General features: G+C 38.7%; 1 protein-coding gene across 2 annotated transcripts; it reads right to left on the bottom strand.

The window, feature by feature from the left end:
* hgfa (hepatocyte growth factor a) lies at positions 1-25,246 on the bottom strand. Of its 2 annotated transcripts, none has more exons than XM_038294775.1 (18): positions 25,028-25,246; positions 19,071-19,230; positions 18,835-18,947; positions 18,169-18,283; positions 13,040-13,182; positions 12,745-12,865; positions 12,458-12,576; positions 8,724-8,895; positions 8,480-8,631; positions 7,180-7,273; positions 6,053-6,192; positions 4,090-4,122; positions 3,785-3,893; positions 3,618-3,692; positions 3,398-3,535; positions 1,491-1,597; positions 1,244-1,377; positions 1-1,078 (listed from the first exon to the last, which is right to left on the bottom strand). In XM_038294775.1, the coding sequence occupies exons 1-18, from the start codon at positions 25,089-25,091 to the stop codon at positions 902-904; spliced, it is 2,166 nt and encodes a 721-aa protein (XP_038150703.1). In that variant the 5' UTR covers positions 25,092-25,246; the 3' UTR covers positions 1-901. The 2 variants fall into 2 exon arrangements, with proteins under 2 accessions (XP_038150703.1, XP_038150704.1); XM_038294776.1 differs by having other exon boundaries at positions 8,480-8,613; positions 25,028-25,244.
* Positions 25,247-25,793: the final 547 nt, after the last annotated feature.

The raw sequence follows: 25,793 nt of genomic DNA, 5'->3' as shown, positions 1-25,793 counted from the left end.
TGAATTATTTAATATGTTAAATTCCTCATAAAACATTTTGAATCTGTTTGTTCACATCTGATTGGTTTTATTCAGCAGTTTAAAGGCAGACCAATCATATCGTCTACAACAGGCCTAACTCACATAGTTACCTTTGACAGGTAAAGAAAACTTAAAAAATAATTTTCTCCCAAACAGATCTATGAGGCAACAAAATAATTTTAAATGTTTATATTTGTTTAACTAAAGCTACCCAATTGGATATTTTATTAAAGATTTAAACATCTAAGTTTTAGATGTATTTCTTTATTTTCTTACACAACATATTTCTACTCTGATTTTAATTATCACATATTTATTTGACATGTCTTGATAGATTCTATTTAATTAATTTAATTTCAAACTGTCACATTAAACCTATTTGACAGGTTATCTATTTTGTAAATTGTGGCACTTTGGACTCTCAATATTGTTTTTTCCTCCAATAAAAGATTTTTAAAGTTAAAAAAGAGAGATAAAAAACAACAATAATATAAAAGAAAAACAACAATTTGTAGCCCAGCTAAACAAATTGAAAGAAATGCCAGTCAAAGAGACCAGTTTCAAGTACATTCCAGGAAATACTCTCAGATTTGACTCAAATGTCTTTTGCTTTTTCCTTTGTCTGCAAAAGGCTTCGGCAAATCTGAACATGTTGGGACATTAACATTCGCTGTCCATGTGCCAAAGACTACTGTTGCCTAAATGAAAACAGATCTTCGAGTTTTTTAACACAGTCACATTCTGTCTTTTAAGTCCTCCAAAAAAGTGGTGACTCTCCCAAAGGTGGCTTTTCCTCATTCCTACTCCAGGTTGGAAAAAACTCTCATTGCTTTGGCAGCCTCGCCTACTATACGTTAAACGTCTGTCCCACCCTAAGGTGTCAGTTCCTCTGCAGACTGGGGTATAGTTTAAACACTTTATAAATCCACTCCGAGTAGAAAGCAACATTAACAAACAGAGCAGGCTGAGAGGAGGCACATTTTGTCCTCGGGATGCTCACACCGATGATAACTTTTCGATCATGCTTCTGGCAAACCAACGGGCCACCGTAGTCCCTCTGAAATTAAAGAACGAAGACACAAGAAGGAAATCAACAACCCTTTCTGATACCAATACCTAGCATCTAATGTGTAAAGCTTTAAACCTTAATAAAAACAGAAAATAAAGGAATGTCAGTGTCAATCACTGTTTCTCACAAAGAAAATAGATCAAAGGTACTTACATCACATACACCTTCACCTATGTTGCCACCGGCACATATCCTGTTCTCTCCGGCATCTCCTTTGATTAGTGAGCACATGTCATTGTCAACCATTGGCATAGTCACAGAGTTTAGAGTTTCCTCAGGTCCTGTATCTGAACAGAGAGAGATCTCACATGAGTGATTTAATAAACACTGTCAGGTACAAATCTCTGAGCTTTAATGTCCCTAAACTCAAAAGGTGTGTTAAGGTGAAGGAAGGCAGTACTTTTTGTTTCCCCCCATCCGTACATGGTGCAGTTGGTGCCTTCAGCGATGTGACATTCTTTTACCGGGAGATGGATGGTTGATGCACCCTCTGATACGGGAGCGGGACTGAAACAAACATAATGGTGATTTAGAAGTAAATTATCTCAAGACTAATTTTATTTATATAGTGTAAAGAATAATTTTAGACATGCATAACCTGAGGAAATGCCAACTTAAGTTATGGTTTTATCAAATTAGGGAAAAAGCTTTCTAAACCAACCTGGGCTCAGGTGAAAAACAGCACTCCCTAACTTAGACACTAGTTGCTCCAAGAATTTGTTGCAGAATTGTTTCAACCAGCAACATTCAAGCATTTTTCTTTGCTCTAATGTTTCAACACAATTCAAATTACGAAGGAGTATTAAGGCGAGACTAGAGATTTTTCTTTTAAATATGAGCATAAAGTCATAACATTGTGAGAGTAATGTAACGTTATAACGTCATGACATTAGGGGAATGAAATCATAATATTATGAGAATAAAGCTGCTATATTAAAAGCATAAAATTGTAACATTATGAGAATAAAGTTGTATTTTGTGACAACTCTTACAGGAAACACTGTCTTCTAGGGTTGTCAAAAGTATCGATATTCAAAAAAGTATCGATACTGAAATGTTGTATCCGGATACAACACTCATTTTCAAAAGTATCGAGTACCAGTCGCACCTAAACAATCATTCATCTAAAGTGCAGAATAGAGGAAAATGCACTTTCTGAACACTGTGTGATTGAATAATTCTGTGCACTTTTCAGTTTCAGCCTTTTTTTGTAACAGGTGCAGCTGCTGAGAATTATTTTTGTTTCTTAACCGGTTCGGCCAGTGTCATTGTTATGTGTGCAAAGCATAGCCAAGGAAGGAAAACTTAATTTTAATTTTGTAAGTTTTTTATCAAGCTTGCTAAATACTGTGCACAGCAAACAACCTCAAAATGTTGTTCTTATTGTTTATTGTATTTATTTATTTATTGTATTTTAATTATTAATCAAAATATTTCTGTTGAAATTTTATCCTTGTGGTATCGAAAATGGTATCGAGTATCGAATATTTTCCTTAGTATCGGTATCGAGTTGAAAAGTTTAGTATCGTGACAACCCTACTGTCTTCCCTAAAATGAATAAATGAATGTCGAGCATCTTGTGAAGTTATACTTTGGCATCCATTTCAAAATTAAAGAAATAGTAAAGGTATATTCAAGGATTTTGATGAATTTTTGAAAAGCCCCACTCTCTCCACTTAAAAAAAAAAATGCACATGCATAACTCTGTACCCGCTTCCGAGAGGGAAAGACTGTTAAACACGTACCAAAGCATGCACAAGCCTTTCTCCTCGTGCACGCTCTGTTTAAAGTTGCCGTTTGCATCGCTCGTACAGACTCACAACCGGTAAGTGAAAATGTGGATGAGCACGTAGAGCGGCCTTAAGTAAACATCATCGGAATGATACACCTTTAAATCTTTTAGCACACTAGCAATAAATTATTATCATTAAGTGTAAGAAAAAAGTTGACTCATGTTGCTGTTTTGCGGTGCTGGTTGGCCGTCATATGCTGGTCTGAGCATGCCCGAAGCTTTCTTTCTGAAACTGGTTGTCATAGTGGTATGATGAGCTAATTCTCGGAATTTTATGACTTTATTCTCGTATAAAAAATAAAAAAAAATCTCTGGTCCCAATACACTGTCATATCAAAATGATGGCTTTTAGGAGCACTTTTTTTATTACAGGTTTTTCTTATTATTATAAATTTTCATTCGACTTCTGAAGACCATGACACTTAAAACAGCATGTTTTATAATCAGCGTTCTTTTATTCAAGATTTAGGTTTAACATAGATCAATGGAAACATCAGCACCAGTTGGGTACTTACCTCTCTAGTTTCAACATAACCAGATTGGATCCCTCTGGGCCGCAGATCAGACGAGAGATCTGCAATCTGGGACGCTTCGAAGATTCGTTAAGGTGAAGAAGGCCCACTTGGACGCTGTAATCCCTGAGATCTGGAACACTGACAAGGAGATGCAAGTCAGAGAGAAAACAATATGCTCCAGAAAAACATTGTAAAAAAATACCAGAACATGCTTCATTACCAGGATGTAAAGCACTGCTGGTCGGTCAAAACCCAGTCCTCTCTGATCAGTGAGCCACCACACAAATGAACCTTCCTAAGAAAGTTTACATTAATACTTTAATAAATGGCAAAGCTTTGCAAAATCGGAGACTTTGGGAATCCTATAAAGAATGGAAAATTACTTACTTTCTTTGGATGCTTACAACCCAGCTGCCGTCTGTAGCCTGTACTTCATGTCCTCCAACTATTCTGGTGTTTATATGCACAAAGCATGATATCCTGGGCCTAGTTAGATCTATAAAAGGAGATATTTTGATCATGTTTAGTTTGGCTTCAAAAGGTCTACCATAAAATATGATTTGTTTAGCCAGGTAAATGAATACAGAAGGATCTGATGTAAAGAATTAAAAGGAGAAGGGAGGAGATTGAAGATAGGATGACAAGGAGGAGGACCAGACTAGTGAAAGCAGATGAGCAAAATGGAAACTCACTGTTTAGTTGAGGAGCCACTGTTGCTGATTCACCTAATATAAGAAAAGCACAACAGTGAGAACAGACCTCATAGCAGCAGGAAGCAGCATGAGAAAACGGCAAGAGTTTATAGAGACTTATCGCCACGTCTGAGACATTGTTTGAGGCTTTGACAGAAAACACTGCAGATAAATTTGTTCAAGACCTAAAAAACCTCACTGAGGACATGTTTTACATTATGGGAGTCATTATGCAGCCATTCATAAGAGGCTCTTCATCGCAACAAGATTGAAACCAGCCACGGAAAAAGTTGGGTCCAGGAACCAGTGTTTTTTTTTTTTTTTTTATGAAAGACTGGCAGTAGGGTCCCCATCTGTTAGCTGTTTGGGCAGTGTGGATTATCTGCCAAAGCAAACCACAGCTTAAGGATCGCAGAAGACACCCGAGGAGATGTAGAAGAAACTATTATTGTTCTTTGTTGTGGTTCCAAATGTTTTTTAAGCTAAATTATTGTATTTATCCTGCCACACCTAAACACAAGCACAATCAGTCAGTGTCATTAAAACAGCCTGAAAAGCTGATTTAGACTCACACACTGGCTGTAAAACAACTGTTATGTTTGATAATTCCTCATCCTTCAAGGCCAGTTACTTTCTGATAGCTGACTGACACAGTGCAGCTGGTTAGCTCAGCTCAGCACAGAAACAGGGAGAAAAAGAAACAGGTTTTTTAGATGGATGCAGTTTATGTATCTAAATAAATGTGTATCATGTTAATTTGAACCGTTTCTAAAAGACTATTTTAATCTGAAAAACTCACACGGAAAGAAAAAGACAATTAGAAGAATATTATTGATACAATTATTTTAAGTCTTTGGTGCTCAGACCTCAGCAGGAAACTGAATTTTACATCAGTATGCATAAGCAGGTGTATGAGAACAGGGATGTTCCCCCCCCAGGCGAAGATAGATAGGTGGAGATAGATGAAGTTGGTTCAGTCCATAATAGTCAGCTGTGTGCTTGAGCTGAATTGGCTAGATCTAGTAGACTGTGATAGTAGTGCTTCACTTGGGACCTGGAAGATAGATATCCAGCTTTGATAAACAGAGGTTTGCATGAACCTGTCCATGATGAGCAAGCGTGAAGAGACAGTGGGGAGGAAAAACTCCCCTTTGGGAAGAAACCTTTGGCAGAACCGGGCTCAACAAGGTGACCTCCTGCCGGACAATTGACATGTGGCACTGAATGCAGTAAGACTCTGGGAGGAATTACACTCTGATAGGGACGAGTTTGAAGAGGCACCATGCAAAAGCCAGGTGGAGCTTAGCTATTGTGGTGGAGAAGGGGATGGAGGTGGGTTTAATTGAGTCAAAATCAGACATAGTGCAAACACTGCAGTGCGCTTTGGCATGGTAGCAGGCTGAGTCGTGGATTTGAAGACCTTTTAAGAACTGTGGATGCTGATTGGGCTTTGTGGAAGTGCGGTTCAAAGCAGATTGGCTGGGTCAATGACCGAATGAGCCTCTGATGGATTAGGGTAAGTAATTTAGTTTCTTCAGTTGAACTTCCACCTAGGTTTCATTAAAACATGTAATGTTTGTTTTAGCGTAGGTTAAACACTGCATAGTGTGGGGATATAAAGTTAGCTCAGCTAACTCTGTAGCAACACATTTTATAGCACAACATCTGTAAATATTGCATATTATTATTAAAAAAATAAGTTTGTTTCTTTGTTTCAGTGCAGATGAACTAACCTCAGCACAAATGCATAATACAGAGAAGAAAAGCTATAGTTATAGTATATATCAGGGATTGTCATTTAACCTTCTGGGCTTTACATCTGATTTAGCTTGTTGCATGTCATCTGAACACCTGTAAACAGGTGCATCAGTTGGAGCCTCTTCTAGTTTGTGAGAACAGAATCATGTAGGCTCTCTTATTTCTGAAAAGTAGCTTCATATGCTGAAATACTTGATTCACTCACATTGCTTCAGCTTGCAGTAGTCCCAGACCAGGCGGTTATTTGGACTCGTGTAACACCAGGGGCCATGTTTGTCTCGGTCTGGATTCCGGCAGTAGTTCTTCTCCAGCCCTACGTGGGATATTGTAGAGTGAGAATCCCCACTGTAAGACACACAAATACAGGTTCTCATATTGCATTTGTTATTCTGTCCACAGTGTAATACACACCCCGTCGCTCTAAAAATAACCAAGTATGTGAATACTGCACATAGAGTCGAGGTGCACGCACATACAGTAGATTCACGCTATAAGCAATCCCACAATGCCTCAAAATTTTGTGCAATGAATCCTCTGACTTAACAGCACGAAGCACATAGAAGGAAACTATTTTCTGAAGGGTGCTCAGGAGAGTATGAAAGTATGCAGCCTTAAGCATTCAACAGGGCTCAGACCAACAGGAGCCACATCCTCTACGGAACGATTTGGTTGTGCTCTCGGTAGGAATTCACTTCTAAACGTGTCTTTTTGCCACTTGGCTGTACAAGAATTAAATGCAATCTTCTCAAATATCCAAAATATCTTTGAAAAGTAATTACCAAGTAGGGGTTTAGACACTCCAGCACAAAAATAATGCCAAGCGAAGGGCAACAATTTGTCAGGGGGTGAAGATAATTCCACTTCCCAGGAGAATGTTAAACAAGCTGTAGCTCACAGCAGTTTTCCCTGGGATGACCCTTAACCTTGAGCGGGGTAGACTTGCTGGCTGCAGCCTATGCGAGGGAGCTGATTGGCTTTGATCTGTTCTCCTCAGAAAGCACTTCCTGGGGTCAGGGGTCGGTTCTGGAACATGTCCATCTGTCTGTGCCATTGTGGCTTTTAAAATTCTTGTAAATTAAGTAAATTCAACAGCCTGGCTTCAGCAGAAAGTAAAAGGCCCTAAAACGGGCAACTTCTTAGTCATGGTGGGTCACAGGGAGCAGCCTAAGGTTTCCTCTCATCAGTCAGATGAATATTAATAAGACCTGGTACCAAACCCTGAGGAACCACTGATTTCCTTTCACGGTTTGTTTGTGCTACTTAGATTCATCAGTAACAAAGTGACAGGAACTCAACTGTCAAATGGTCTCAATTACATGAAAACCTGTTTACCTGTTTAGATGAGGTGACCAATCCGCACAGGGAATTCCAGATCGAGTTGTTGATAAGGTTCCCCGGTACATCTCTCCATTGTCTTCATAACATTCTGGGGAGGACAACAAGGTTCATTTGCTTTGAATAATCTCCATAAAAATTCACCAGACTGCCAAACATAACCAAGCCTTGCCGTGTTGAAAACACCTGAATGCCTGCAAAGCGAAAACACAAATGAATGCATTTGCAGAGGGAAACAAAAACACATTCCCCTTTGTGGTTTGGACCTGCTCCGTGTCGATGACAGCCTGTGTAACCAGTGCTTCTCAAATAGAGCAGATGATTTAGACTTCATTTATACTATGTCTGTTCTGAAACAGAGGGTCTGTAGTAAATGCCATGTGTGGTCCTCTGAAACGCAGAGCAGGAGAACATGGGAAACGACAGTGAGCGCTTTTGCCAAAGTCTGGTGTTTTTGTTCTCCTATGAAAAGGAATTCATTGGGCAGCTCGCTGCCAAGTGACTTGGTCCTGTGAGAGTGATATAGAAAATGTCTGGGTAATTTAGCAAAAACATGACATGTGTCTTAAAGCATCTGCAGTTTAGTTTTTGAATTATGTTCCATTAAAAAGATTGTGGTGTTTTCTTTTCAATTATTGGACACATTTGTTGCCTCTGATGTTCATAAACAAAAGTCACATATGTGACATAAAAAAACAAAATGTTTCTTATTTTAATAGATCATTGCTGCAAGCAGTTAAGCTAAACCCCACAGAGGGAAAAGATCTCTGTGTAAGCAAACTTCACACTTCTTGCCCTAACGTCTTTCCAAAACCCTTTTAAACATACAGTTATCTGGAAATATTAGTCACCTACTGAACAGATTAAACTACAAGGCTTGTTCAGGTGACACCTGGAAGCACAGGTGTCTAACAGTTGCTTCATGGAGTTTTGGAATCTGATACACATGTCAGAAAATGGAAGGACATGCTGTCAGATGTAAAACAGTCAGTTTTGCACAACTGTTTCCATTGTTTTCTCATTTTAGAGCTTTGCATGTGCTAGCTGACTATTCCATTTCAATTCAGATTATTTATAAAGCACCAATTCACAACACATGTCACCTAAAGGCAATTAAAAAATCAACCAGATCATACAGTCAAACTGATTCATTGCATTGACTCGTTGAATCAAAGGCAATCCCTCACACCAAGCATGCTTGTGGTGAAAGTGGAGAGAAAAAAAAACTTGTTTTGGCTAGCATCAATGCATTAGCTTAGCAGGAAAACAAAAGTTTAGTTAATATAAAGCAGTTTACCTATTTTTGGTGTAGCGTCTGCATCACACCTGGGGACATGAGTGCACTTGGCAATCCTCTGATTGGGGTCTGTGGTGAAGCACCATGGGTAATCTGCCCCATCAGGGTTGCGGCAGTAGTTTTCTCTCAGGTCTCTGTAACAAACACATCGGCTGCGATTTAAATGATAAGGCTGACAAATGCACCGCTTACAGCTAAGTTTTTCTGATTCCATCACCACTAATTTTTTTTTGCTGTCACTCACTTGCATTTGAAGTTTACAGGAAGAAAAGAGTGATTATGAGGGAACTGGGAGTCCCAACGCTGACATGTCACACCCTCTGGGGTGATATTCATCGTTCCTCTGTAATTTGTGCCATCCCCCTGGATGCAGGACACCGTTGTGTTGACATCCGTGTCCTCGTTGGGGTCTAAGTCTGTGAGAGGACAAAACTGTGACCGTGAGTAAAGCCACCAAAGAAAAAAAAGTCACTGAAATCTAACAGAAGAATGAAGGAGGAAGTGAATGAGAATGGTTTTAATCCTCAAAAGAATGTGTTGTGTTTAACCTAGAGACAAATGATCAAAACCAGTAGCACTCCCTCTACACTGCTATTGGCACAGAAAACTTTCACCCTATCCATAACAGTGGTGGCTCAGATTCTTGCCCACAGGGTTTTTCACAAGAATTAATTACTCAGCTTTCTTAAAAAAGCACTGCTGATGTCTCTGTAATCTGATCATAACAACATTTAATTATACCATAACATATGTTCCAGGTTAAAATTTCTGGGGTAAAAGTTGTTCCATCTGCAGGGCTTTTCAAATATATCAATATGCCGTAAATTATTCAGCAGTAAATCATGTCATCGTGAGTCTCTGCAAAGACTTGAACATTTGTGTTCACAAATGCTGTGCCTTCAATACAAGTTTGAATAATTTAGCGAAGAAAAATGGATGAACCCTTTAGTTTCACGATGTGCAAAGATGGTGGAATCAGTGCAATGGTGCAGCATTGCTCTACACTTTAATACTGTAACACTGTATATACTCTACATACCCCATGCACCTTTTCCTCCTTTTGGCACATTCTTTTGACTATTGAGCCGATGTGAAAAGTGAATTTCTCCACTGAAAGATCAACAAAGTTTATCTTATCCTATTTTCTCAATATTGACAGGCTAAATAGAAATTCATGTTACAAAACATGCAGAACTTTCTCCTCAATGTCTTCTGCTTTATCTGGACTTAAGTCCTAAACATTACCAAAAAGACCTTTAAGTGTGTTTCTGTAATTCCAAAATATTTAAAGAGGACAAATATTTCTGAACTGTTACCAGTCAACTTAGGGCCACTTCAACCATCAGCAAACTATTTTAAACATTTTGGGATGGAATTTAACTTTAAGCAGCACAGGGGAAGCAGTACACAGGCAGCACCTTCTCCCTGCCTTTGTTTCTTTAGCCTTTGACAGATGAGATGAGGGAAGATGGAGGAGGAACGGGAATGTTTTGAGGCAGAAATGAAAAGGCGGTTGGAAGAGAGGGATTCCTTGCATTGATGTAAGGCATGCCAGTGTCTGTGTGCTCTGCACAGTACAGGTCAGTGGTTTTTATCTTTCTGAGGGCAGGCATTGAGGGATGCACACATCTGGACAAATGGAGAACCTCCGCCCTCGCTGTAAATCATAAGCCGTACTGTAAAGTACACGTGTGTTGGTTTTTGACGGACAGAGTAGGAGAGATGTTTTGTTTGTTTGAGGATGGCACGGCAAGATATGTTAGAGGATTTTAACAAAAAAAAAAGTTCCAAAAAACTTTTTTTTCTTCTCCCTTTTTAATAGAGTTTTCTGTGGCTCTATTGCACCTCAAGAACAAAAACTATCAAAGGAAGGAATCAAAGTAATCTGAGTCAAGTGAAGTTGTATTATTCAGCTCTACTTTAATAACGTATGGCAGGTGGGTAACAGCTGAGGGTCTGTAGGGCTTGTGTCCATTTACTTTCTGATGAAACACCATTTCCCAACAGATCCAGTCTCAATTTGTGCTGCGATTATGGAAGACAGAGCCCTGCCTGAGATGTCAGAAGTCCAAAGTCTTCCATTGCCGTTAAGTTAGGTTGAAGTCTAGTGTCTGTGAGGGCTGTAGCATATGATTCACATCATTTTCATGTTCATCACACCATTCACTGACCCCCTGAGCCCCGGGAGGAAGCATCTGCAATCGCTTTGCTCCTTTCACATTAAATTGTCTCGATATGCTGTGATTCAGACCCAACGTTCATGCCAGCGTAATGGCTACTGTCCCCTTCAGTCTACAGCGCCTCGGAAACGTCTTCATATCTGTTGAACCTTTTTACTTTTCGTCACGTTAAAACCACAAACCTCAATATGTTTTAGGGAATTTTAGGAGACAAAGCAAAACCAAGTTATGCAAAACTATGAAGTGAAAGAGAAGTAGGACATGGTTCAGGCCGCCCGAATCAATAATTGTGGAACCATGTTTTGGACTCAGCTGTAAATCTTTCTGGATGTATCTTCTGGATAAATCTTAAATTCTTGCTTCATCTATCTGCCTCTAACCAACTTCCCTGTTCTTGCTGACTAAAGATATCTCCACAGCATGCTGCTGCTGCTGCCATGTTTCACTATAGCTATATTGTGTTCATTTATTTGCTACAAATAGCATTCTGCTTGTTGGTAAGTGTGGTGGATCCTTCTACCTACACTACAAAGTATTTGTATAGTTTCATAGTATGCAGTTAGATCCACATTTAGTTTGGCATTTAATTTAGATGTATATTTTATTATGGGTGCACACTTTGAGGTTCTGCAAATGCAGATCAGTTGGAGGTGGAAGCAGCCAGGAACAAACCACTTTCCCAAGAATGAGGGGGGAATTTTGTTTAAGTTTACTTTGGTTATTTTGTCACCTTAATATTCAATTCTTTGTGCTAAAATAAAGAGTTGTTTTTTTTATGTTTTAGTTTTGTATGGACTTATTTTTTTATTATTTAAACTATTTTGTATTGCTTTTAACCTTTTTTGACACTATTAAATGAAAGTTTTTTTTTTCAATTTTTTAACACCTTTTGTCCTTTTGGTCCCTCACAGTCAGAAAGTTTAATAATGGTTTCTCCTGACCAAGCACCTTCTTCCATATGGAAAATGTTCGGAAAAGCTTAAAAAAAAAGGATCATCTATGACCTTCTTTTAACAATAGTTTTTTTTCTTTCCTGTTGTAGTTACACATCTTTTAACCCTAACAGTTTTAAACGTTTTCAGTTAATTCTCTAAACTTCTGAAGCGTTCTTTAATGAGAGGAATTCAGTAGGCAGTTGGTTTCACTGGATTCTATCCAAATACATACGCAAACTTTTACTTTATGAATTTTAGTTTTAAAAAAGGAATTATGTTTGTCTATCAGAGAAAATCCAAACAAAATACATTCAAGTCGGATTTGTAATGTGACAATTTTTGAAAATATTTAAGGGGTATTTCCAGCTTAAGAGTCTGTATATAAAGCATGTTGATACATTGGCCTTTATCAGCATCCTCTAGTTTCCAGGCTTAGATCATCTCAGTTACAAACAACTTATTTGTTGTCCCCCTTTGAGGTGGAGGGATGTAAAGCCGAACACCACATTAAACAACTTGTAGGGTTTCAGAGGGAAACTATATTCTCAGAGAACCACCAAAGCCACTAAAGTCTTGTAAGTAACAGCTTCAATGATAAAACCTGATGGTGATACAAAACCAAACAAAAAAACCCTAATACCCTGGTGGCTAAGTCTCCTTTCAAGTCCTTTGACAAAATCCCAGTTGTGTGACACATACTGTTTGAAGGTTAGAAGCATGAAAGATGCTAAAAAAAAAAAAAAAAAAAAACAATCACCAACAGAGTCATAAATCAGATTAAAGACAATCGTTCAAGCGTCCCTTGGTTTCTTTGAAGACTTCAGTCAGCAAGCTTACTGCTGCAGATATAAAAACATCCTTACCACACACTGTGATGTTGCAGTACTCCCATGGAGTTTTGGGATCCATGGTGTAGCACCAGGGCCGCAGACGATTATCAGGGTTACGGCAATAGTTGTCTCTCAAGTCTTTATCTCGATACCTGCAGGGACAGAGTGAAAACGGGGGAAAAAGGAAGTGGGGTGGGAAGTAAGTCATAACAACTGGTGAGGTCTACCTCTCCTGAGCATTAGCGTCATTTATTCAAGCATCTGTCATGGGTGTGTGCTGGTGTCTGTGAGAAAGATCAACGTTATGGTTTTCAGCTTACTTCTTGGGTTGGAACGGGTGTACATGAGGCCATTTAGAGTCCCATCTCTGGCACTCTTTGCCACTTTCTGTTTGGTCCACTTTACCCCGATAATCCTCTCCATTACAGCTCATACAAACCTCTGCCAACAAAAAAACAACAATTATCAAGAAACTGTTTTCCCTTTTAAGAATTACAAACAAATCTTATGACAGAGAGGCCATTAAAGTTCACAAACATTAATCAAACTCAAGCACCTCTCAATTTCATCTTAATTTAATCAGAGACATTTTGTCTACATTATATTTTGCCTTACCCTGAGAACATTGTGGAATGCCACACTCCTCAGCTCGTACATTAGGGTCTGTGGTGTAGCACCACGGTCCACCAGGATCGTTGTTGGGATTCCGGCAGAAGTTTTTCCTCAGGTCTTGTGTTGGGTACCTGTCTGGATAAAACCTAGAGGGGCACAGACAGACATTACTGAAGGTGTTAACTGATACCATAAGCCGTATAAATAAATTTGCAGGAGTGCTTACACATTTGGCCATGTTTTTAGTATCACATTGGCTTGAGAGGGCAGCCCATAACAATCCAAATAAATTCTAAGGGAAACTTAATTAGGTTATATGCATAACTCTGAAATCCAAGCACAGGCAGTCTTAGCAGGCTGCATTTTCTTCACATCATCCGATGACCTCTCATAGCAATCACATGCAAACCAAGTCATCGATACCTTTCTCTTTCCCGTTGTTGCACCTTTTGCATAATCGCGTTACCAATCTCAACCATTTCCAGACTTTGAAGTGTGCAGCAGCTCGAATGTCATAGCACGGTAACCACCAGCATGGTAGAGCTATGCTACGGGCCACTTGGAGCCGCGCAAGCAGCTCCTTTGCTGGCCACCTTTAAGTGCATTTAAAGCTAATCCTTCTCTGTCGACTGTTGCACCACATTAGTGTCAAGGAAAGTGTTAGAAATAAAACGTAACTGCCAAAGCTATATGGAGTAGCAAAGAAGAGAGGGATGAAGAAGCCCCCAGGGTAAATGAAAGGTGGCTCAGAGGTCTTGGGTTAAATTTAAAAGCTGCAATACAAACACAAAAGCCATGTGTTACATTTTCATTATGGCTTTTATATTTGACCTGGACCACCATATAAATGACAACACGTTCTGATTCCTGCAGACCGCCAGATAGAGACGGTTGGGACAGAAGGAAGCTTAAGGTGTAGTTTAGCAAAGAAGGGAAAAAAGGTACGGATGAGTAAGAAAAAATAGACCAAAAGAAAATGTTGAAAATCTCGTTCAGCTAGCGACATGTCAAATGCAAAAGTCTTTCCTTCAGTAACTTGTCCAAACACTTCACCCTGGGCCCATTGTGAGGACTCTGCAAGACTCTCTCAAAATATTCATACCCAGTTTATTCTGTCCTGGTACAAAGGTAATTCTTATCATTTAACTTGGCAAAAGCATAATAATAATAATATAAAAAAAGAGTTTAACAGCAAACAAAGAGCTTCCAATCCCACATGACATGCATGTCATAATGCAACAGGGCTAGATCCAACTGCAACTTCTCATTTATGCATGTAACTAAAACAAAACACTTGTTCCAAAGCAGCATGAATCTTTGCCTAGGGCCAAAGATCACATCTGCTGTGTGTAACTCACAAACTCAATAGACTGTATGACTATCACAAAAGCTGTACTGTTAATTTAGAAACCGGATTGCAGGTTTCTTCACTTTAAGAAAAAAGTTAAGGAGAGAGAAAAAAGGCTGCAGCATGGGAGCAAGTTAGCTGTAATGATGTTTTGCTAACAGATGTTGGCCAGTTATTCATCATTTTGCCAAACTCTGTTCCCATCGGAGTGCAGGCAGACACTGTGCACACATGCTTCCCGCTGTAAGCCAATGACACATATTGGCTTAATTTTGGAAAATACGGAGGATGAAATCTAGGCCTCTAGTATCTGCTGCAAAACAAATAAAAAACTACAACAAACAAGGTGATTTCAGGTGGACTAAAGGCTTCAGTGCGTAAAAATACTCCCTTTACATAAAAAATGTCTGCGCATAAAGGGAGTATTTTTACGCGCATTTTTTAACTGCAAAATCTATTGTTTTTACTTTATTTCTATAAAAAATATAAAATAGCAAAATATTGAAGTTTATATAGTTGCTATATTAAAACTAGGTATCCCCCTTTAGGCCTCCTTAAACAGGGTGCAAAGCTGTTAACAAATTAATTTCAGGTGTGTAGACAGACACCTATAGCCCATTAAAATGATCCATAGTTCCTCATATTTTTACTTTATTTTAGAAGAGAATAGATTAGAATAGAAAACTTTTTGTTTTCATTGGGGAAATTCTTGTATTTTCACTGCAAAAAGATTATAGCAAAAAATGGTCACACGAATGCGGACCTTAGAAAAGTGCATAAGAATAACATAATAGTGAAGAGTTATAAAATAAACAAATGAAATACTGCACTGTAAAGTGTTTTAACATTATAAAAACTGTGCACCTAGAGAATAAGTAACCAATATGCAGTTATGGACATTTTTACAGTAATGGATATTTGAAAATAGCAGCAACATCAGAGATGTGCAAAAATGACAGCAGCATGTTATTTAACTGACTAAGGTAGAAACTGTGCTAAATCAGCATTAATGTAACAACTTATTGAGGTTGTTGGGAACAGTGGTGGCTATAAAGTCTCACAGCTGCTGGGAGGGAGGATCTGTTATAACGCTCCCTGGTGCATTAGGGTGCAGCAGTCTGTCATTACAACATTATCCTAATGTAGTTAGGATCCTTTTGTTTCCCACCTCCTGCACTGAGTCCAGAGGGCATCCCATCACAGAGCTGGTCTTCCTGATCAGCCGCCTTTTCTCAGCTAAAGATAAGCCACTGCTCCAACAGACAGCTCCATTAAATGTGGCTGATGCCACAACAGAGTCATAGAAGGTCTTTAGGAGAGCCCTCTGCACTCCAAAAGACCTCAGTCTCCTCAACAGGAAGAGTCTGCTCTGACTGAAACATGTTCAGTTAAATCATGGAAACTCTATTAGAGTGAATGACTTTCCCCAACATTAACTCTGCTAACAAGCCTCCAAGTATTTAAAAAGATTCTTAATATTTTTGCTTTCTTTCCTGTGAAAATATTAGAAGGTCAAACATTTGCTACCACCTTTTGCTTTACTATTATTAGCCAAGAAGAAATTTAATTAGCAGGAGATTTTTCATCACATTTAGAAAGCATTGTCCTCTTTAACCTTAAGTCTGTGTGAATAAACACGTAAGGCGTATAAACAATTAGGTTCCTTTAAATAAGTCAAAATCTGTTTCAAAACTGATGCATGTTGAATACAAAGTTTGCTAGAGAGTGCAGAATAATTTAGCATATTTTTTTAAAAGCTAGAATATAATTAAACCCATTTCATACGTTTTTAGGTTTGGCAGATTAACGGATCTTTAAGCTCTTATGTAACATCAGGAGGAGGTGCAAATTCTCTAAGCTTGACTTGCCAGCACTGCTTTGGTAAAAACCGCAAACACTGACAACAGGTGGAAGTCCCACTTCTGGAAGGGAACCTCCTGAGAAAATACCCCCCCTTCCCACCAACAACATCAGCCATGCATGAAAATAATAGTCACCTGAGCCTCAAACGGTGCATTGTTCACTAGGGTGGTAATTCTCGCACAGCGGGACCGTCCAATGTTAGGTAACCCCACAGTGGGACTAAATCTCCCTACAGTTAATCTCTCACTCACCCTTTGAAATTCTGACATTAGAAGTCCATTTCTATTTGAGTAGAGCGCCGAGACCATGTGTCAAATAAAAGATGACAAAGGTTTCCTTATGTTAACCACTGCTTTTGGAAAGTGATGACAGGATTGGAGCATGGGAGAGAAGAGGAACCCCACTGCAATCTGTTTTAATTGTAAGCAAACCTGTATTTTGTCTCAGTATGCTTGTAACTCAGTGAACTTCGTTGGACATCAGACAAAAAAATGACTTCAGTCTATAAATCTTTGCGCCTTCTTTATTTTATTCTGCCTCGCTTCTATTATTCACTCTGCACCTCTTCAAACTGTTATTACCCCCTCTCCCAAATCCCTTCTCTGCCACAGTTAAAATATCTTGTAACTAATGAGCACCGCTAATGAGAAGCTGGCAAAGATCCATCTCAGCAGAGTAGAGTCACTGATCTTGCTTTACTGTAGCTAAGAGAAAACATCTCTGGGACACACCTGATGGCCTCTGGTGAAGCAAAGAGGAAAAAAAAAAAGAAAGTCAACAGGGGGGACATCCCTGCATGTGTTGAAAGAAATCTGACTTAACTCTGGATAAACGTTCAACCATCTCTGAGCCTCCACCTTCCCCTAACCCCCGAGGTGGAAGGGGATGAACCGAGCAACAATAAATCAGAGGTTGAGGTCTGCTCAGTATCAGGCACAGAGAAAACACAAGACACAACCTGGAATAAGCTGGAAGCCTAAAAAAAGATGTGCGCTTTAAATCTGGATTGGATGTAATTTATGAGCAAGGCACCGGACCTTTATTCATTCATCAAATTAAACATTTGTATAAAACAATTGGTAAGTCACTTAATATAATTACAGACACAATTATTACCTAAAATCATTTTTATTTCTTAAGTTTTTGTCATATACAATTTCCAAACGAATAACTGTAAAAAGAAAATTTTCAAATAATAGTGCTCTATTAAGGGTGGGTAGCACTGAAGATTGTGGGTTCAATTCCCAGCCCCGGGTCTTTCTGCATATAGTTTGATATCCTCCCTGAGCATGCCTGGGTTCTCTCTGGGTACTCCGGCTTCCTCTCACAGTCCAGAAACATGACTGTTAGGTTAATTGGCTTCTCTAAATTCTCCTTAGGTGCGAGTGTGTGTGTGAATGGTTGTTTGTCCTGTTTGTCTCTGTGTTGCCCTGCGATGGACTGGTGACCTGTCCAGCGTGTACCCCGCCTCTCGTCCTTTGACAGCTGGAGACCCCATCTGGGATGAAGCGTGTCAGAAAATGGATAGTTGGAGTGCTCTGTTACAGGAAAGAAAGCTATTCGGCACTGATTCTGCTCCCTGCCAGAACACCCTGAAGGAGAATGTTATTATTTCCTGAAAACCCTCTAGCGTCGGTAAATAAAAACAATTCTGCAAAAAGGAATGAGGCAAAATTGACATGAAATCATGTATGAGATTCACTGCTGTTATTCCTTAATCCCTAATGGGGTGGAATGAGCCCTTATGTTCAGGAGGTTATATTATTTTCATGTAGGAATTGATCCTTTAGACTCTTTCACTTAAAAAAAAACAACAAAAAACAGAATTTCTTTATGGTTTAAAATATCTAAGAGTGACATGAAAGGGAAAGGTTGAAAACAAAGCAGTGCTTACTTCCTAAAGAATAAAAAGTGGTCTTACGTGTGCTCATTGATGTTATTATCAGACCAAGCTTGGCAGGTGATGTTTGACTTTGTCCAAAACCTCCTCCCTCTGTAGTTATCCTTTGTGCCACTGATACACTCTCTGATGTATTCTGAAAGAATAAAGGTATAGGAGACATTGTATAATTTTAGACAGGCACCTCAAAGTCAAAATGGCATAATAGCATCGAGACATAGTTGACCAAGTATGGTGGAAAGGACTTTTTCTAAAATTAGTTATCATCGAGCTTTTATGTTATTCCCAGAACACACACGACCGAAGGGAAGCTTTCGTAAATTCTGCAATAAATTCTAAAGTGGAAGTTTGACTTTGTCCAAACTTCCACTAGATTCCACAGCTTGCACTTCAGGCAAAGCTCTGCCGTGTTGGCTGTAAACAAGGATTTTTTTTTTATTTTTATGTTTATGCTCCACTTAAGCCTGCTAAATGTTCAAGCATTGGCTCTCCAAAGCAGAAGGATTAAACTGCTGTATGTGAGGAGATTCACGGCTTCTAATATGTCAACAGGGAAAGCAAACACCTAAAAGACTTGACGAGGCAACAGAAATGTGTTACCACCACAAACAGTCTGTGCATACCCGCCACTCCTTGCTGTTCTCATGAGAAAAGCAGTGACAACACTGCGAGAAGGGTGACAGCTACCTTTTTTTTCGTACAGAGTGAAGTTGATGTTGGCCTGCTTCTGCACACCGTGGGTGAAACGGTCAAAAGGAAGCAAGTGGCATTTCCTGTTGTGCCTTTGAAAGTTGAAGGCTCTGTGGAGACAAGCGGGAAGCGGTTGAAAGATGACCAAATGATAAACAACAAAAATATGTAAATACTATTAGACACACTGGGGAGTGAGGGGGAACAGGGAGAATTCAGAGAAACTGACTCACCTGCAGTTGAAGTTTTTCTTCCTGCACTTTCTTGCACAGTGTTCCTGTGAGCGGCTCTTTTGTATCACTGCAGTCTGAGAACAGTCAGAGCAAACCAGCATGTGGCCTTCGCTCTTTTCATACTTCTGTAAAGACTGGCGGCGAGGGTTTCGACAGCACCCTAAAACACAGACCCAGAGATACTCAGTTCCTATAAGTCCTTAATCCTCCAAATCCTCTGTGAAAATACACCTAATAACTCATTAACAGGAATCTGCATTGTCCCTCAGGTTTACAATTGCACCATCAACATATTTCAATTGTAACTAGTTGGGATAAACTTATCCAAATGTACTGAAATAATCTAACATTGGCAAATTTGTAACTACAACACGACTGATATTTTTTAGTCAAGCTGTAAAAATCAAAACAAGGGTTTTTAATCCTTTCTATAAGATGCATCTAATGCAACATGTTGATTCTCCAAGATTTAGGTATGATGCCCATCTCTTTTCTGCTTCATCTGTTGGTACCTTTGCAGATTTCAACCACAGGACCCCCTCTGTACAGACAATTTGCCAGTTAGTACCAGGGGGCTATATGATTATTACATCCATTGACAGGATATCGCTTGTTTATTTTGGTTTGAACATATTTGGTCATAATCTGTAAAATTTCATAAGAACTAACTTTCCCAAACAGTATTAGGACCAACATAAGTGGAAATCTGATTTCATCTCTAGATTTCAGATTGAATCTGATTTTCAATACCCTTTATGTGAACGCTGCCTTTTAAGATCCCCATTTTATATTATATTTCATTAGGGCTAAAACAATTAATTGGATCAATCGTGATTAACTGATTACTGAAATAATCAAATTACTAATTTAATAATCGGTTAACCGTTAACTGGAGAATAGAGACTGTAAAACATGCCTTTAGCTGACAGAGCAACCCACTTAGAGCAGCAATTATATCAGAATTGTTAGAAAATATATAAATATTTTAAATTTAAGAGAAAAAAAAAGTTTTATTCTCTCAGTATGCTCTATCCAGAACTCCTCAAGTGGAAAAGTTTTAGGTTCAGCTGGTGTAATTTCTAAAAAATCTACTTAAAGGAACCGATTATTAATGGATTAATTGAAAAAAATATTTGCAGCCCAATATTTTATTTACGTTAGCCCTTTGAGGCTTTCTGCAAAAGTACAATGCTGCTACAAGTACTGCTGCCTTGAAGCAAGAAGCTTCTGGGTTTGATTCCCGGCCCAGGGTCTTTCTGCATGGAGTTTGCATGTTCCCCCTGAGCAGACGTGGGTTCTCTCCGGGTACTCCGGCTTCCTCACACAGACTAAAAACATGACTGTTAGATTAATTGGCTTCTCTAAATCCTCCTTAGTTGTGAGTGTGAGCGTGAGTAGTTGTTTGTCCTTATGTTGCCCTGCGATGGACTGGCGACCTGTCCAGGGTGTTCCCCGCCTCTCGCCCATTAACAGCTGCAGATAGGCACCAGCACCCCTCGCGACCCCACTTGGGATCAAGTGTGTTAGAAGATGGATGTTGACCAACTTTTCTTTTGATTTCCTTTTTGGACTTTATGCCAAGCAAAATCTTTATACTGGCTTAATTAACTTTTTCTTTCCAACCAGATCTTATTTGGACAGTGGATAAGACAACAATTTGCTCAAAGGACATTCCTTTAGTAAATCCTTTTGATCAAATCTTTTTAAAGTTAGTCATAGAGGAGATTTCATTGTCACTTCCTTGGAACCAACCAGGAAAAACTTGTTAGTTCCCCAGAACTGACAGAGCACTTTAAGGTTTTAAGGGTTTAATTCACAAATTGCAAGATAATTGCCTTGTAAAAGATCTTCCTGAACATACAAGATACTCTCCAAAAAATATAAAGAAAGTATCTATAGAAAGCTGAGGAACATGGTGAATAAACCTTGAAGAGCAGCACATTTCTCATTGAGCACCAGCAGGAACTTAGTTAAGATTCAGAGCCTTAGTTAAATCACAAAAAATAAACAAACTTCTTTGCTTATATTCAAATCAAGCATTGCAGGTATTTTTAAAACAAGTCTCAGCTTGTGCTCCGTTTACTTAATCAACACCCAAAAATGTTATCACTTTCAAGAGCATAACTTAGAGTTCTTCCATGTTAACGGTTATTCCATCACCGAACATTGTGCAATCTTTGATAAATTGTTCTGATGTGTGAACTAATTGACTGAGGTTAAGCCTTTTGTTGCACAGTTGCATGCCAACAGTGGGCTATAAAAAAAAAAAAAAAAAAAAAGATTTGGCACATCTCAGGACACAATTATGAACCAACTGTTGACACAAATATAAAGGTACAGTAATGCGGTTGAAAAGAAATCACATCAAAGCAGACTTGCACACACTGAAATGAATATTAAAATCAATATTATGATTACGTTTGCAAGCAGTGCAAATCTGATCCCGCCTAACCAAACTGGATCTATAAAGAATATCAGAAAAACAAACACAAAATGTGCTTTGGATCAAAGCCTTCTTCAAAACGCCTGTTTGCTTCAAAAGCTAGGAGTAGAGTGACACCTGTCAACAGGATTATACGCTGCCCTGGATAACCTCATGAAAACATATCTCATATTTTACAGGCTTAAGTCAGATTTTTTCCATTTTGTCATATTTGGAACACTATCATTTTGAGTTAGGGTTATCATGGCTCCTACAGAAAGCATTTCATAATCATATATTCATGATGTAAGAGTTGAAGACTTATAAGAGGTCTTGCTGTTTAACAATGCTGACTTTAAGTTTATTTCTGCTTTATATTGTGCAACCAGAACCTTTACTCAGTGGCCTTAGCTTGCCAGAGAAACTTTAAAATCAATCAGAAATTCCAATAAAATAAAAAAACATAAAAAAAAAACATTTTTATGTATAATGTTTAACGTATAGCCTCTCGGCTTTTGGAAATGTAAGAAAAGAACAGTATGCGTGGAGAATGAACCTTTAAGAGGCCGGCATTGCAAATGGACCCATTATATTTCATTCTTGCCTTATTTATAGAGCTGTGTGGAGAGCTGTTTTTTTTTTTTTTTTTTTTGGGAAGAGGCACATCAAAAGAGAAGTCTATCATTGCAAAAATGTGGCACAAAGCACACGGGATCACAAGGGGGTTCAGAAGTAGGACAGACTCATATTTTAAGATTAACATTTTGTGACATAAATCATTCATCTCTACCTGCTTTTTTGGGTGGGGTTCCACCCTTTAGCCAGATTGAGCTCCCCTCCAACTGTCATTTCCTAGTGTTCACCAGCACCTTTAAACTTTAAGTTTATAGTTAAAGACAAGTGTGTTATAAATCACCCAGAAAAATCTTTTGCTACCGAGTTACAGCCACATGCCCCTGTGCCAAGACCCAACACAAGATGCTGTGTGTGTACTTAGGATTCTGTAAACTGTGGACCGTTTAGAGGTTGTCATGGTTGAAAATGGTTTTAGGGGAGGACATGTTATTAATGTTTGGGCTCCACTGGACCACATCTGGCAGTCATCACCGTGTTGTTCCAGCCCTGATGTCTGGCCGGGCCGCTCAATTAGATTTCACTTAGTCTCTTCCTCTCCTTGCACTCAGACCCCTGCTATCTCTACATATCTCCAAATCATTTTGCTGAAGCATGAGGATAAGGATAAAAGGTGCTCAGTGGGGTGAGAGTGACGAGATTTAACGGGAAGAGGCAGACGTAATGGAGGAACAGGTATGAGTTTTAGTTTAGGACTTTTAAGGACTGACACTCTGACCTTCTGTAGAAACGACTCCTTTTACTTCACTGTTTGACTGAAACATGAATATGCCTCCTGCTAAAAGGTGAAGCCCCAGCCCTGTGGCAAGAATTTTCCAGCCTTTAATGGGATGCGGTCCAGAGCTGCCCTCTGTGCAGCTAAGCAATCTCTAACCAGCCAAAGAAAAGCAATCCCACACCATAATGCTGCCACCACATTTTTCAGGGTGAATGGTGTTTTGAGTGGGATGTGCTCTACTCATTTTCTTTCCTCACAATACCAATTCTGGTCTCTTCTGACCAGAGTGCATTCTTCCACTCAAAGCCTGTTTTCCCTTCATAGCTTTTGGCAAAATGCAAGTTTAAGCTTTAGTGGAGATTTTGTGCTCATCAACCTTCTACTTAGACATAAGCAGGACTTTGAGGCATTCTAAGATATGTGCCCTACATCATTCCATGCAGGTCTGATTCTTTATATCAAGCAGGAAAATGATCTTCTTCCTACATCCAGAGCATCTAGCAGGTTTTCTTATTGTATATGACCAGCTTCCCCTTTTCATGTAAAGAAAAGGACCCCCAGAGCATGATTCTGACTATACCATGTTTCACCTTGGGCAGTGTTCATCCATTTCATTACATTTGAAATGTTCATTTGCGTCACAACTAAAGCTAAACAATGAATTGGATTAATTGTGATTGATTTTTGAAATAATCGTCAACTAATTTAGTATTCAGTTTATTGTTAACTGAAATGTGGAGATTCTAAACTGTGTCTTTAGCTGACAGAGCAACCCACCTTGAGCAGCAATTATAGAAATTGTAAAAAAAAAAAAAAAGTTATCATTTTACATTTAAGATGAAAATCTTTTTCGTTTGTTCGCTCTATCCAGAACCTTCTTTAAGGAACCCTTGGGCTGTCTGATTATTAATCGATTAACGGAAAATATTCAACAGATTGATTTGCAAAATAATCGTTAGTTGCATCCCTGGTCACAATATTTCTTAGGGTCTTAAAAAATCCATCACTTCTCATGCATTTTGCAGTGCATAAAAGACGGGAAAGAAACAGGTTAGTCTATGTTTGGGAATTAAGCTGAAAATACATCTGTTTTGGAGGGTGCAAATGTGCTGGAGTATTGAGCAGCCAGATGTTAAGCTCCCTCCGCCCCAGTCCACCACACACACACACACACACACACACCAACACCCACACACACAACAGCTTTTTAATTCCCTTCTTGTTCTCTTCTTTTCTACTCTTTCTAGGTGCACAAACACCACAGTTGTGGGTGCACATTTTTACTGTTCCCACCTCTGGTGCAGTGAGAGGTCAGGGTCAACACCACTAAAGGTGGCAACTACAGATCCAGTGCTTTACTCGTTGACCTTTTAAGCTGGACAGATGTGAGCAGGGTCAACATGTAAAGCCATCAGATAACTCACTATTTATTTGAGCCGCATTTAGATATATTTCTATGGAGGCGGATGCAATGCTAAATTACAGGACTCTGAAGCATCTTTGAAGCAATGTGGTCTTTGGTTCTGTGCTGGTCCAGCAGTAAGAAATAAGATAAGAAATGGCTTTTCTACCCCTCACTGTTGAGAAATTTGGGTGTGACAAGGGACAAAAACAAGCAGACAGAAGATATAAAATAAACTTAAGAACTAAATACTAATAAAAGGACAAATACTTAAAAGAAGAGCTATGTTCCTTAGGAAAAAAATTTTCTGAGAGGGAAAAGATGTTCAGGTAATAAATAAAAGTCATATTCAGGTACAAAAAAAGAAAATAAAGAGGAAAGAAATACACATATACAGAAAAGTTATGTATAAAACAACTATTATAATTAGGACCACACAGTGAAGGATTATTAATCTCTTTATATTTTTTTTTATAAACTGCAAAAAGGACTCAGAAAGTTGATGGAAACAATAATAATTGAGTTGCTCTAATCAAATTACAATAGTGCAAAGTTTTCATTCTTGAAATTTTTACTTTATTTTAATTAGAAATATAGAGCCACTTCTAAATATTCAAACTTTTGTCTAATATAAGATCTTCAGATATATTTACCTCAAACGTGAAATTTAAAATTCCTTTACGCAGCCTAAAGTTATTTCTAACTAAAAAAAAAAAAAAAAAAAAAAAATATATATATATATATATATAATATCGAATAGTAATAAACTTTACAGTTCTTACCTGTATCCAGAAAAATGACCAGACCGCAGAGCAAAACCTGGTAAATCCAAAGGTTTGCAGTCATGGTTGAATCCAGGCTTGAAGAATCACAATCCGATTCAGCAGAGCGACTCACAGAGCTGCCGGTTCAAGTCCAAAGAAGCTGATGATCTGCAGGAGGCTCGCCTTCCTCACGCGGATGCCACTTTTTTTTTTTGCCCTCAAAAGCCACACACGTCCTCGGTTCAACCCCTTTTCCAACTAGTTGATGAGCCCCCCACCCCTCCCTCCCGCAGAGTCTTGCCTCACAGCCGTCAAGCTCTCTGCATAACATCCATGTGTATCCGAATATTTTCAAAATAAAACCCCCAAAGAAAGTTATCTCCCCTCCACCGATTTTATAAATATTTTTGAGGAGAAGCTTAAACACACGCTCAGAAACTCCAAATTTATTTATTTTAAGCTTTTATTTTTAATTGTATAATTCTAGATCAAATGGCAAAACCACAGAATAGTTTAAATGATTTTAAAACAAGGAATTGGCTCCACAAGTTTAAAATTTGGACAATGCACATGGGGTTATTATCATTATGATTATTATTTTATTGTATTTTTTTACAGTGTCTTGTCTGTTGATGTGGCAATAAGAATAATTGTCTTGATGCCAAAAAGAGCCCAACAGATTTTACTTTCACAAGCGGAGCAGTACGGCTATCGCCGTAGTGTTCCACTTGTTTTATGCATATAAATTGCTTTATTATAATTATCCAGGGAGTATTACAGGTTA

The sequence above is a fragment of the Cyprinodon tularosa genome, unplaced genomic scaffold (assembly GCF_016077235.1).
Source record: "Cyprinodon tularosa strain WSP-4 unplaced genomic scaffold, ASM1607723v1 ctg345, whole genome shotgun sequence".
Taxonomy (NCBI): domain Eukaryota; kingdom Metazoa; phylum Chordata; class Actinopteri; order Cyprinodontiformes; family Cyprinodontidae; genus Cyprinodon; species Cyprinodon tularosa.
Note: the sequence above shows the minus strand (reverse complement) of the source record. Positions and strands in the feature narration are given on the sequence as shown.